General features: G+C 41.4%; 1 protein-coding gene across 2 annotated transcripts in view; it reads left to right on the top strand.

The window, feature by feature from the left end:
• The window catches only part of nup210 (nucleoporin 210), a 44,098-nt gene that overhangs the window by 13,287 nt on the left and 16,484 nt on the right, over positions 1-14,327 (top strand). For both annotated transcript variants that reach the window (XM_033629530.2, XM_033629529.2), the window contains exons 12-26: positions 434-589; positions 2,462-2,660; positions 5,457-5,602; positions 6,687-6,905; positions 7,120-7,293; positions 7,424-7,616; positions 7,930-8,036; positions 8,447-8,551; positions 10,712-10,813; positions 11,028-11,156; positions 11,994-12,121; positions 12,212-12,347; positions 12,441-12,503; positions 12,987-13,166; positions 13,253-13,333. In XM_033629530.2, coding sequence (XP_033485421.2) covers positions 434-589; positions 2,462-2,660; positions 5,457-5,602; positions 6,687-6,905; positions 7,120-7,293; positions 7,424-7,616; positions 7,930-8,036; positions 8,447-8,551; positions 10,712-10,813; positions 11,028-11,156; positions 11,994-12,121; positions 12,212-12,347; positions 12,441-12,503; positions 12,987-13,166; positions 13,253-13,333 — 2,118 coding nt within the window. The remainder of the gene's footprint in view (positions 1-433; positions 590-2,461; positions 2,661-5,456; positions 5,603-6,686; positions 6,906-7,119; positions 7,294-7,423; positions 7,617-7,929; positions 8,037-8,446; positions 8,552-10,711; positions 10,814-11,027; positions 11,157-11,993; positions 12,122-12,211; positions 12,348-12,440; positions 12,504-12,986; positions 13,167-13,252; positions 13,334-14,327) is intronic.

Genomic DNA, 14,327 nt, shown 5'->3' with positions numbered 1-14,327 from the left:
CAGTGGGGAAGGTGCATAATGTCATTTAAAAATAGTAACTTCAGACAGTTGCTTGTTTTTAGGTGGCAGGAGGGAAAAATAAGTCATCCTCCACATTTGTTGTGTTATGCTTGAATGAAGAATGATGAAGACAGTTGGAGGACAGTTAGATGCAAAATTGGATGTAGGCTCTCCAGGGTGATTTTTTTTTTCCTTGGCAACTATCATGATTTCCCCAAATGATGTATAGATTTTTGGGTATTCTGTTATCCCAGGTTTGAGCTGAGCCCCAGATGTCTACACCACCTGGCTCCGCCCCTGCTAATGACTACTTTATTATTCTTATTCATACCCTGCCATAAAACTCTAAATGAATGTGATTCTTGTCATTGTCCCACTAAGAGATGTCACTCTGGTGCGTGCGATGACTCCTATTTCCTGGTTCTTGTGACAGGCGACAGGAGGGAGTGGAAATTTCAGCTGGTCTTCCTCCAACACAGCTGTGGCCACAGTGACTGTGAAAGGAGTGATGACAACAGTCAGTGACATTGGCGTCAGCGTAATTTATGCCCATGATTTACGCAACCAACTTCACTTTGGCCAGATGAAGGTAAGTGGCCCTGGGAAACTGTCACAGTGTGAAACGACACACCTGTTAAATATTAATGTGTCATGGCACAAATAATCCTGATCACTTTCATTACTAATTTCATCAATTTATGGTGATTCTCTTATTTTCAGGAAGCAAATTTATTCAGTTGCACTTTCGCACCATTAGATACAGTTATCCCCCTCCTTTGAGTGAAGTGTTTGTCACAGTAACAGGAGGTAATGTCATGTATTCACTCCTCATTTACACAATCCACTAATAATTAATTAAGATTACACTTGAAGCGTAGACATTCAAACCCTCAAAGTGATTACTACGGAAATAGGTCTAAGGGATTTAAGGAGATTAAGACTTTGGCTCATTCATTTCTTCTAAAACTATATATGCTATTGACTCGCATATTGTTGCAACTTAAGCTTTTATCAGGTGTTGTGGACCTTCATTTCAAAAGCCATGAAAACCCATTTCCTAAATCAGCCTCTTTCTATGAACAGCGGGGTCTCACATGATTTTCTGCTAAGACAGTTTTTGCCATTTCATGTGAAATATTTGTCTCTTGTTGCCAGTTTAATGCGGGCAAGTCTCAGTCGGAAAAAAGATGGTGTCACCTACTCCCATGCACCAGTCAGCAACCAGCAGTGTTTAATCAAAATGTGATGACTTTTGTGAGAAACTCATGTTGTATCAAACCACACGTTTTTTTTCTTGACATGTTTCATCTTTGAGTGAAGCCAAATTTTCAGGGTTTATTGAAACGGGGCTTTTAAAAGAAAGTTTTATACAAGGTTCATAAAAGGTGCTTGAATTCGGTGCTCAGAAATTATGTGCTGGATCTTGAAAATATTTCTTGAAATTCAGACATTTTTGACCTGGTCCTTGAAAAAAGTACTTGAATGTAATTGAGAGGAGAACAGAACTCAATGAGCTCAGAGTGCCAATGGGTTGGGAAATGCCAGAATATTTTTGGTGCCAGGATGTTTCACACCAGAGCAGCATCAGCCATTAGCACGAGCTGTAATTCAGCTGCTGTACTCTATGCTATGTCTATTTTCCAATCACATGCCTCAATAATAACAACCAGTTAAGTGATAATAAGTTAATTTTAGGCCCTGGCAGTATGTTTGCTCCATTCATAAATTTGCACAGTTGTCTTGCAGCACTTGGTTGTGAAGAAAACAGTTTCAAAGTAAAATAAGTGCTTGAAAAGATGCTTCACAGTCCTTGAATTTGACTTGCCCTGTTAAAAGCCCTGCAAAGGTCTTGTGCACCTGCCACCAACGAGCACTGGGACACTCAAAAAGTGCTCCTCATCATTTTTGCTACCAAGTAGATACTTTATATTCAACTCAGAGTCACTTTGAATGCAGATACTTCACAAAATGCACCTATGCGTGTGGCATGATTTGGTTTTCCACGTGTTTCAAAGCAAAAGATGTTCACTTTTTTTTTTTTTACTTAAACAGTATCAGTGTAAACATTAGGGAGAGCTTGCACAACTCTGCACACAACTCTTTGGACTTGTAGATTATATTTCACTTTAATTGTCACTGCCTTTTTTTTTTTTTTCCAAAGATGATTGCTCCGCTTCGTCCATCTTTAATTTTTATTAAACACTGTGATTTGTCATTTTTAATGGAAGTATTTTGAAGAGGTCATTCCAGCAAATTGAAAACACAACAGATAATAAATTATTTCTGAAGTACATTGTTATTAATCACAGAGACATAAAATTGTGACATGTAATTATCCAACGTAATTGTGCAGCTGTAGAAGTACATTGCAGTCTCACAGCTTGAATCTCCCAGTTGTGCTTTCATTCTCAGCGCTCAATCGAACACTCCTTTATACCTTTTTAATCCTGATGTCTCTCAGGTGTATGTTGTCGAGCCTGTCGCCATGGACTTCGCTCCTTGCCCAGTAGAGGCCAGGGTGGGCCTGGTTCTGGATCTGCCCCTCCGTATTTTCGGCCTGCTGGAGGAGGTGGAGAAAGAGCGGGTCATGTTGAGTGACTGCTCCCACTTTGACCTGCAGGTTGAGGAGGAGAACCACGGCGTCTTCCAGCTACTAGACGGTAAGTCCTGGTGATCTGACTGGGTCATATTGTAGTGCAACAGATTTTCAAAAAAGAATTTCCAATCTACTGTCATCACATATTGTGGCTGAATCCACTCATTACCTCCCACTGGAGAATGACATTCAGGTAAACTCACTAACCAGTGGATACTCATTGAAGGGACTCAGTCATTGATCACTCTGTTTAGTGTTAATCAGTGTAAGTTATGAGTGATCACGACTGTTCCCTGGTGAGTGGCTGGCTGAACCAGAGGCAGGCATGAAAGTGTATTGTGGTTGTGTTTATGTAACAATGCTGGAGTGGATATGCATGCGTTTGGAGCTTAAATAGGAAGGGTTATTATGTTGCTCACCTCCTTTTTATGACAATGTGTACTAGTCTACTTACTGATGTATGGCTAAATCTTTGGTTTGGGCCCAGATCCTACATGACTCTATACTGTATGTTTATTTATTTATTTGTTCAAGCAAGGATGGATGTGTTTGCTCACACCACAACTCCTTAGGGCTGGGTAGGGCTGCCACTAACGATTATTTTCATTGTCGACTAACCTGTCGATTATTTCTTCGATTAGTTGACTAATCATTTCATCGAAAAATGCGTTAAAATGTTGAAAAATGTCGGTCTGTCTCGCCCAAACCCCAAAATTACGTCATCTAATGTCTTGTTTCATACTCACGCCAAAGGGTTTTAGTTCACTGTCACGGGAGAGTGTGTGAAGCTGCCAATATCTGAACGTAAGAAGCTGCAGTAAGAGTATTTTGGGGTACTTTTATAGTACTTTTCTATGAAAAATGACTCAAACCGATTAGTTGACTACTAAAATAGTCACCGATTATTTTGATAGTCGATTAGTCATCAATTAGTCGACTAATCGTTGCAGCCCTAGGGCTAGGCAACGACTATGCATTATATATGGATATATTTTGAGGCAAGATATAAATTTAGACAACACCGTTTATATCGGTTTACACAACGCATGCCAGTGTGCATCTCTCCTCCCTCATACTCTCACTCATTCACTCGCAAGTTCTCCAGCAACACTAAGAGAGACACAGAGCTGCTCCTCTCTTTAATCTGTCTGTTAATTAGTCTACAGTGTGACATCGGTCTATATGCTGCACGTGCTACGCTAAAGAAGCCTGTGAAATTAATGAAATTATCACAGCACACATGCAGTCCAGCGCTGCTAGTTGGTGTGTGAGGTGGATCACAGTGCGTCGCCGCTCTTGTTGGTAGCTGTAGTCTATTGTGTGACGTGGAGACAGCGCCTGGATGAAGGCGACAGATCTGTTTTAAAAACTGCAGTGACAACACAAACAAAATGTATAGATCACAGACTAGATTTCCCTCGGCCTCTCTGTTGATGCTATGTACATAAATAAGATTAATAGCCTAAATAAATAAAAAATATTTAAATCATTTGCCAGCACTAGACTCATTTGAAAGGCCATGGAAAATTACTTTTTAACTCCCCCCACAAAGATATGTAAACATTTCAACCTACAATGGATTTAGGCCTACTACTGTTTTTGAGTGTTATTTAGATCAGTCTGTTTTTATGAAAGTGTGTGTGACATCTCAAATGTGGCTCTGACTTGCAACTGAACATGCAGCTCATTTTGTAGAAAATGCCGAGATATATATCGTGTATCATCAGTCAGCCTGAAAATACCGAGATATGAATTTTAGTCCATATCGCCCAGCCCTACTACTCCTTCATCTCTTCCTTCTATTACTTTAATAGCCTGTCATTGTACACGACCACTTCGCCAGAGCAGGCTGCACCCCTCAGTGCATCTGCTAGTATACCAGCAGTCTGAGGCAAGGCAGCGCACATATCATTTTATCATTTTTCACCTTGCAGTCCCTCTCTCTCTCTCTTTCTCTTGTTTTCCATCCCTCTCTTGCTTGCACTCTCTTTCCCCTTGTTCTCCACTATAGTGCTTTTTTCCATCACTCTCCCTCTCTCTCAGCTGCTCCAACTTCTCTCTCTTTCCCCTCTTGTTTCAGTCCATTGCAACTCCTGTCACAAGAACTGCCAGTTTCCTTTTAAAAAAGAAAGAAAAAAAAACACTACATTGGCAAAAACCCAACTTGATTCAAGCCTTGGGGAATATTGAGACATTTCAGCTCAGCCCGGCCCCAAACCCAGTAGGTCGGACCCAGTCGGGGTCGGGCAGGGAATCAGAGCTGCTGTTTTCGGTCCAGTGTGTCGTGTAGGAGAGCCACCTTTGTATTCGTTGTGGTTGTTGCAGTAATAACTGTAATAAAAACTTAAATTACTGCTGTCGTTATTCCTGTCTGTACAATTTCCCATGAAAGCACTAGTGCAGTAAACTTTTTAATCTGTTCACACCTGCAGCTGCAGTTTCACATTATGTAAGGCAGAATTATAGGAAGAATGAATACAAAAATATGTTTTTCAGTAGAGACAAATTCATATTAGTCACCCAAATACCAAACAAACGCAGACAAACACTATAGGCACAATCCTCTTTAAGTCTCTGAAGCATTTTAAATTTTTTATGTCGTTCAGATTGTCATGGCAACGTTTATCTCTGTGAAAGTTCCTCTGTTAGCAAGATTTACAGTTTTTCATTTTGAAATCTTGTTTTATTAATCAGAGGAGTGGGCTGGGACAAATAACAAGACCTCTTTGTACTCCAGTGTGGTTTACGATAGGAAGATAAATGACTACACCTGGGTGAACAATCGTAGTTATTTGTACATTGTCATATTGCATTCTCTCTTCCTCTTTGGCTTCCTCCAACCCCCATTGTCCTGATCCAGGGAGGTTGGCTCCAGGCCAGCACCACTGTAGCGGGGTGCGAGCCAAGGCCCTTGCTCCTGGGTACACCATACTTACTGTGAGCTACACTCATGGCAACGTCCACCTCAGTGCCAAGATCACCATCGCTGCCTATCTTCCTCTCAGAGTGAGTCCAAAGGTTTTGTCCTTCCAAGACCTCATCATGAATGTCAAGACGTATCATTTCGCCCTTTTTATGGATATTTCTCAAGGCCCCCAGAATCCATTTCCGATCGGGTCGATTTCAGTTGTTTATTTAATAGTATACTTCACACTCTCTCTTTTTGAATGCTATGAGGCATCTGCAGGGTGTAATTATCTTGAACTTTACCTGAAGTCTTTGTTGTGATTTGCTTTTATTCTTTCAACTCACCTCAGAGCACCAATTAGCTTTTGTCTTCGAAGGAAACACACTCACTCATGCCAGCAGACGCACATCCAAACACACAGTCCTTCCTCACAATCAAGGCAGAAATGCAATGATCAGCGAGTGTTAAAATTTTCTCCTCCTGGGTTTTTTCGCTTTGCATTTTAATTATGCATTATACACTTGCTACACTGATTTGTTTTCTCCGCCTGAGCTCCAGCACTGCACAGCAATGAAATGACTCTAGCTGTTGTGGAAGAGTGTTTAATTTAACAGTATGACACGTATTATGATGAGGTGACCAGATCCCCTATCATGAAGCATCTCCTCGGTTGTGAACCAGTGATAGCTGTGGTTTTCTTGCATATCACATTTCAGTTATCAGTACAGTAACATGCTGTTTGATGCACCGCTTTCGAGGTCATGTTTTTTTATCGTGGGATTGAGTTGTATTCTTCAAAATATTGCAGACATTTTTTGTGATGTTTCTTTACTTGTTTTGCCCTGGCAGCTAAAGGTTGACCCAATTTTGTGTCTTGGCTTTGAAACACTGTATTTCAGCAACATTTCCCCAGCTAAGTTCCTCTTAACACTCCAATGGCCAAGCTGATATAAACAAATACCTGCTTTAATGGGGTTTTTTTTTTGTCGCTGCAACCAGCGGCTCTGTGGGTCAGTCAGTCTACAAAAATCTCCCCACCCTTTGGTGACCACAGTTTTTGCCTGAGGAGGCATAGACGTTAAGTGTGTGATTGTGTTCATGCCAGAATTTACGTGACAGATAAATAGACAAACACACTGTCACAGTTTGTATGTTTCATAATAAAATAATGTTATTTGGCAGGCGATCGACCCTGTGTCTGTGGCCGTGGTCACTCTAGGATCATCGAAAGACATGCTGTTTGAGGGCGGGCCACGGCCTTGGGTTTTAGAACCCTCGAAGTTCTTCTGCAACTTGAGCGCTGAGGATGAGGCCAGTGTGAGCCTTACTCTGACCAGTCCCTCATCTCACAACTATAACCAGCACTGGGTCAGAGCGACCTGCAAGGCCCTGGGAGAGCAGGTGGGATCTGCTGAAACTATTGTGTTTCTATTGTGTGGTTGGATTTCAGAGCGTTTTTTTTTGTATCTTGAGGGTAAAGTCCTAGAGTTATTCATGTTATCCCTCTGTATACAAGATTGTCCTCATATTGATGTGGTGGCTCCCAACAGCAGAAACACAACTGTGGTATTTTGTCATCAGCTTCCAACTGAGCTGCCAATATGTTGTTTTCTAGGTGCTGGAGGTGATGGTGGGAAACAAGGCCAGTGTGACCAATCCTTTTCCCGCTGTGGAGCCGGCAGTGGTCAAGTTTGTGTGTGCCCCTCCATCTCGCCTCACCCTGGTCCCAGTGTATACCAGCCCACAGCTGGACCTGACCTGCCCGCTGCTGCAGCAGAATAAACAAGTGGTGTGTATGAAGTCGCTTCACAAAGGTCGACAAGGTTTTTTTTAATGAGCTGAAATTACTACCGAAAAAAAATATAAGCGCATTATAAGATTATTTATGTTTTTGAATTGATCAACACTACCTTTTCTAGGTGCCTGTTTCAAATTACCGTAATCCCATTTTGGACCTGGCTGCGTTCGATCAACAAGGGAGGAAGTTTGACAACTTCAGCTCTCTGAGCATCCTGTGGGAGTCGACCATGGTGTCGCTGGCCAGTATTGAACCCACTATGCCCATGGAGCTGCAGCTGTTCGAGGATGGCAACAAACAGATGAAACTTCACGGTAAAAGCATTGTGATTTGCCTTAAACCTTTTCTAGTTGGTTTGTATTTTGTTGTGTCTTTTAGAAAAGAGTGGGTTGTCGGCTTAACTTAACTCTTTTGTTTAGACATTTGGAAAGTAATGAGGCAAAGGCAGGAAGGAGGATTTAATTCTGAGACTGCGGAGGCAGATAGGGAATTATCCATTCACCTATTACTGGGAATACACTTTTTTTGTTGTGTTTTTGCAGTCAGTTTCTATAGATTAGTGATGACAAATAGTTTGGATTGTTGTTTGTTAAATGACTGTTTTGTTTCTGTTGTTATCTATGGCAGGACGACAGACAGTCCTTGTCCATCATCAGACAGGCATCACCGCCATCACAGTGACAGCTCTGGGTTATCAGGTTTTACATCTTGCAGCAGCCAAAGTTCCCAGTCCAGTAAGTCACTCAGCTGCTAAGATATGTCATAAAAGTTTTTCACTTCCTTTAAAAAGCAGAAGCAGCTGAAAGTTATTCAAAATAGCTGTATAATGTTCTGTTTATCTGCAAACACTTCAGATTAATGTCAGCTGAAGTTTTTGACTGAATGAAGATCCGACTGTAATGGAAATGTCTGTTTAAATAAATTTGTTTGCAGTCGGTGTGCAGGTTATAGTGTTTTATTGAATCTGTTTTCCATTAAACTTGCAACCTACATTTGACAAATAATCTTTTTCTCTTGTTCCTTTGATCCTCTCCAGCTCCAACTCACTTCCTTTATTCATGTATACACCCTGTTTTGCATTGTAATACTTACAATGTAATCATTACACTAATTCTTTTCTGATTCTTTCTTTTCTTCTGGACAGTATGACCCTTTGACCCCTGTGTCAGCCACTCTGGAGCTCCTGTTGGTTGAAGATGTGAAGGTTTCCCCTGACACAGTTACCATATACAACCATCCAGATGTGCGGGTAAGGGACTGATGTATCAGTGATGTGGCCTCACATACATCACTGGCTTATCTCTCTGTCCACACAAGGGTTACCTGACAGACACTCACTTTTCATGGCTTCTTTTACTCATAGACTGTATAAAATAATGGAAGTAGCCACTGTGATGTTACCTATTTGTGTTGAAGCCTTGACTTTGGCATTTTGGCTGTAGCCATTTTGGATTCTTGGAGCCCAAAGTGACCATATGTGGATGACAGGCTAACCCTCATGCTAGCTGCTAGCTTAGTTAGCATAGTGCATTTACAGTTATGGTTAATTGTGATAATACTAATGCTAATTTTCGCGAGCAAAAAACAGGCTGAAAACCACACAAACAAAATGTGCTTACCAGAAGAAACTGAACATGTAAATCCTTTAAAGGTCTTTTAGTACAAACACATGCTGAACAAGACTTTTCTAGGCAACCAAGATGTTACAGTCAACGTCTGTCGACTGAAAACACATTGAAATAGTGACAGCTGTGGCTACTGCCTGTACTCTGTAAATCTGGGGGTACATCATGGCTACGTTACCTAACAAAGTTGTCCCTGTGGTAGCAACTTGTCAATGGACGGCACCCATCTGTCACTCAAAAGGACCACACACAGACAATTTGACATGGAGCTCTATGGGGATTGACCAGGCGGCAACTTCAAGACCCCCGTGTTGAAATGACAAACTACAGCCTGGTGCAAAAAACGGCTCTCTATAGCTAATGTCAACGTTCATGACAACTGTACGGGGAGGGAATGTTTATCTAATTCACCCACTAATTCAAGTATCCCCGGGCAAGAGACTGAACCTCAGATTGCTCCCAATGGCTGTGTATTTAAACTAAGTAGCAGGTAGCACCTTGTACGATAGCCTCGGCCACCAGTGTGTGAATGGGTGAATGTGACTCCATAGTGTAAAAGTGCTTTTAGTAGTCGAAAGACAAACAAGCAGCTATACAAGTGCAAGTCCATTTACCGAAGTTACGCATATTTAAGTGCAGGCCGCTCTGGGTGACAGGCTGTCTGCTGATAGCGTCCTTGGCTTCTTAGTCATATCCTCCATCAGCTTCTCGCCCAAATATGGTCACTTCTGGCTCCAAAAAAAACAGGACAGCAGTGGCTGAATTATCGAACTTGAGACTTCAAAACAAGAGTCCACAAACCACTGGGTGACATCACAGAAGCTATGTCCATTATTTGTACAGTCTATTGGATGGACTCACCTTTGGAGCCAGCCTCAAGAGGCCATTTGAGGCACTTCCACATTGGCTTCGTTTTTCAGCGTCAAAGATTGCTACTTGGTTTTTGTTCAGAATATGGAGACAATTGTATCTGTTTTTCCCTCTTAGATAATAAGTTTATTAACCTCATCGTGTTTTGGGTTTAATAAATGGGTTTATTATCATATAATTTAATTTAGTATCCAATATGAAGCCTTGCCTGTGGCTACTCCCCTCTTTTCCCATGTTTCTCTGTTTTACCTCTTCTATATGAGGGCAGGTTGCCAGAGCTCAGGTAGACCCCAGGGAGAACTATAATATTCAGATTTGGATGCATCTAAGTGTTGGTTTATGAGCTTATTGTGTCGAACCCATTTTATTTATTTGTTTCAAGCTATTAGGGCTATTTATTATTCAGACTACGTCAGATCTCTATCAGCTGTTTGGACTGCATCACAGAGCGTGTCTAACTGTGTACATCGTACCTGGAGCTGCAAGGCAAGTTGGGTCCATAGCATTGCCAAAACAAAGGTTATTATTTCGCCTTTTCACCATGCAGAACAAGAAATGGAAATTAATTGCATCACACTGGTAACAACTGAATGAATTCAAATGTTAATAATCAATGCTGTGGGCACAGTTGAGTCTTGTATCCACCTTCTCTCAGCAGGCCTCTCCCTCCTAATCCTGTGTGCTATAGGAGCAGTGTTTGGCAGGTGTAGGGGTTAAACTACAGTTAGTGACCTGTGTAAGAGCATTACAGAGAGTGAGTGTGGTCAGAGGTCCTTTTTGGTGTCACATGAAAGGCCAGCTGGCTGTCAGAAAAAAAACCTTTTTTTGGATTGCTCTGTAATATGTAATCATGTTGGTCATATAATCATTTTCAGCTCTGTCACACAAGGCATCAATTGTGTTTTGTTTTGCAGGCAAACCTCGCCCTGCAAGAAGGTTCAGGGCACTTTTTTGTCAACACCAGTGTTGGAGGGATTGCAGACGTGGTGTTCCAGGAGGCCCAAGGAACCGCTCAGGTAAGAGGGAACGTCTGGACTGTGATGGGATTAGTTCAGAGGGATACACAATTGTGGTATTGAACAACGCACTGTGGATTTCCGGGAAATCCATAATCCAGGTAATCCAGCCTGGATTATGGATTAAAGTACACCACTACTCAAAAATGGGTCAGCTGAATGGAAATGGAATTCTGACAGTCAGCTATCACTTTAATTTGCTTTGTTTGTCCAGGTTTCTCCTGTTCACCCAGGGGAGGTGAAGGTGATGGTCCATGACCTTTGTCTGGCATTTCCTGCACCTGCCAAGGCCACAGTGCACGTCTCTGACATTCTGGAGGTTTATGTGAGAGTTGTTGACAAGGTGAGCTTCCAGCCCCATCAGGAATAGACGCTAATATATTTAAGCGCTGCCCCCACAGGCCACCAAGCCCCTAATTTGGTGGCCAAAGAACAATTTTGGTGGCCCACATGTCAAAATCCTCAACAGATCTGAAAAAACTTTCAGCCAAATGCATCAGTGGTTGCTCTTAGTAACTTACATAATAGGTTGGCATAGAAAATAAACAGATGGGTATGTATTTAGAAATTAATTTAAGTAAAACCAGAAGCTTTAATGAGGATGCTGTGTTCCAGCTGCCATCACTGAGAGCAACCATGATGAATTAGACTGAAAGTCACCAGTTAACACAGTCATTCCTTAAAGCAAAACACTGGCATCGAGCACCATTCACTGTTTTCGTAGAATGTTGAATTAAAAGCTTCAATGAATAGGGATGCTTGTCAACTGTGACAATGTGTTGGAGAAGGTTTGAAGTATCAGGATTTTTTTACGTTTATTAAGACAGGTAATCTCGAGAGACCTGATAAAACTTGGTGGAGGGGATACTTGGTGGCCAGAGAGTAGCTTTTTGTGGCTACAGGCCATCAGGCAGTGGTTAATGTCGAACCCTGCCCAGAATCCCTCATTATGGAGGGTCAAGACACAGCTTGACTTGATGATCCCTGTTTTCAGTACCACACATTCCTGAAATGCTTCAATAACGTCCAAAGCGCTAAATAATGTCATCTTCTTCTTGCACTTTCCACCCCAACATTCGTTAAAGTCTGCCTGTTTTGAATTAACATCATTGGTTGTGCCCCACCTGTCAACCACAATGATAACTTCCCCCATGATTGATGTCTTTCATCTGTATTACAGGTGGAGATCGGCAAATCTGTGAAAGCTTATGTCAGAGTCCTGGATGATAATAAGAAGCCTTTCCCAGCCAGCTATTTCCGTTTCATGAATCTTAAACTTAAAGCAGCTTCTTCAATCGTCTCTCTGAAGTAAGTCACGTGAAACCAGTTGTTCAGGTCGAGGATGCAGGAATTTGCAAGACTTCATGTAAAACCCCAACTGTCTTTTTTTTTTTGCAGACCAGTACCGGAGTCCACGGAGTATGATACAGCTGTTTTCCTGGTGAAAGGATCGTCTATTGGTCAGACAACTCTATCAGCTGTTGTAGTGGATAAAAATGGGAGAAAAATTGCATCAGCTCCTCAGCAAATTGAGGTATAACTTTGTGTGTTTTCTAAAATGTAAGCTCAAATGTTGACTCCTGCATATGTGTTGCACATGTTGTAACTTTGTTTTTTCCACCTCCAGGTATTTCCACCGTTCAAACTCATCCCAAGGAAAATGACTCTGCTAATTGGCGCAATGATGCAGGTATGTATAACATTGACGCTTGAGCTTTGTCTGGAAACAGCTGGCCTCAGTTTGTCTTGCCAGCCGAGTTCATCTGGTCCTCAGTTTATCTTCCAAAAGAGCCTTCTGCCAGGACTCCTCTGGAAGATGACGTTAGCCTAATTGCTCTTGGTTTAAACATCCAGCTCGCCTTTCATTTGCCTCAACTTGTGCTTTAATTAGAAGGCATTTACGATCTATCCAAGAGGCCTCCTAATTACCGAACATTAAACTCAGTAATACACATGCACTGCACATTATTTGTGTTGGATATCAATTTTTCTAATCTACTTAATACACATAGGGTAATGTCTTTCAGCAAATTATTAACAGACCTTAGATTGATGAAAGCTATCGACTGAACTGTCAGTGCTGTCAAGATCACTCATGTTCACTTTTTCTCTCTTTTCCTGTTTCTCTCTTCCAAACTCCCCGTCCCCTTTTCATTTCTGCTGTCATTCATAGATCACATCAGAGGGTGGCCCTCAGCCTCAGTCCAATATCCTTTTCTCTATTTCCAATGAGGAAATAGCTGCGGTTAATGGCATGGGCCATGTCAGGGGTGTTACCATTGGGAATGTCACCGTGACAGGACTGGTCCAAGCTATTGATGCCGAGACCGGGAAGCTAGTTGTTGTGTCTCAGGTAAATATATAGAGAGCGATGATGTGGAATGGTGTATCGCTGATTTAGATTTTTCTAATGAAAAGTGTTTTCTCTTCTGTGTACAGGATCAAGTGGAAGTAGAGGTTGTGCAGTTGACAGCCATTCGAATCAGAGCACCTATCACAAGAATGAAGACAAAAACACAGGTAGGATTATTCTGATAAAAACTACAATATAAAATTACCCCAAATCTAAGTATTACTGCACACAGTAGCACTGCAGCAAGACAGTTAATTCAGTGCTCTTTGTATGGGGCAGGGTATTGGTGCTGGATGCCTTCAAAAATATTATATATATATATATATATATATATATATATATATATATATAGCTTTTCCACATTAAAATGTCTAAAAATGACAAATCAATGTTATATATTATATTAAATTATGTACTTATAATGTCAAATTTCAAAGATATTCAAGCCCAGAGAAATCTGTAATTTTCATCAAGGACACAGTCCGTGTCATTTGGTTGCTATCTCCTGTCAGTGGTGTCATATCCATTTGTGCATGTATCAGGGTTGTGGTGTCTGCCAGAAGTGGTCATAAATTTACTTTTTATCCAGTTTAAAGCCACATTTTTACAATACTTGGTTGTTTTTATATATTTTAACTGGATGAAGGATTTCAGTGTAGAATGTCAGAATCATAAGCTATCAGGGAAACAAGCTGAGCAAATGTTAGCAGCAGCTCAGCTCCAGCTCCTCCATGCAGAAAACCGTCAAAGAACTTACTGTGATACTGCTTTATTCAGTGTTTTACTGGCTTAAATCACTGAGTCCTTTTGTTTTGGAGGGGAAGAAACCTCTGCAGATAATTTGGGTCCTGGTAAAAAAAACTACTGCTGAGTGATTTGATTAAGAGATACCATAGCGGCAGAACATTACATTTTGTACATTTAAGGTATCAACCAAAATATACCAGTAGCAAGTAAAATCATAATGTCTCCCATCAAACGATACCTGCATTCAGTCCATTTTGCTTCTAGGGTGTGATCCCAGACCACCCTGAATCGGCAAACTTTCTGTTACTGCTGTATCCGGAGCCGCTGTTCTCCCATCGGACAATCAGTTCAACGTCTCCACAGTTAGCACGAGCTAAAATAGCAGCAGTGAAACTATCCCAACACCAAGTTGTT

Source organism: Epinephelus lanceolatus, chromosome 8 (genome assembly GCF_041903045.1).
Source record: "Epinephelus lanceolatus isolate andai-2023 chromosome 8, ASM4190304v1, whole genome shotgun sequence".
Taxonomy (NCBI): Eukaryota; Metazoa; Chordata; class Actinopteri; order Perciformes; family Serranidae; genus Epinephelus; species Epinephelus lanceolatus.
The sequence above is the reverse complement of the archived record's forward strand: the minus strand, read 5'-3'. Positions and strand labels throughout refer to the sequence as shown.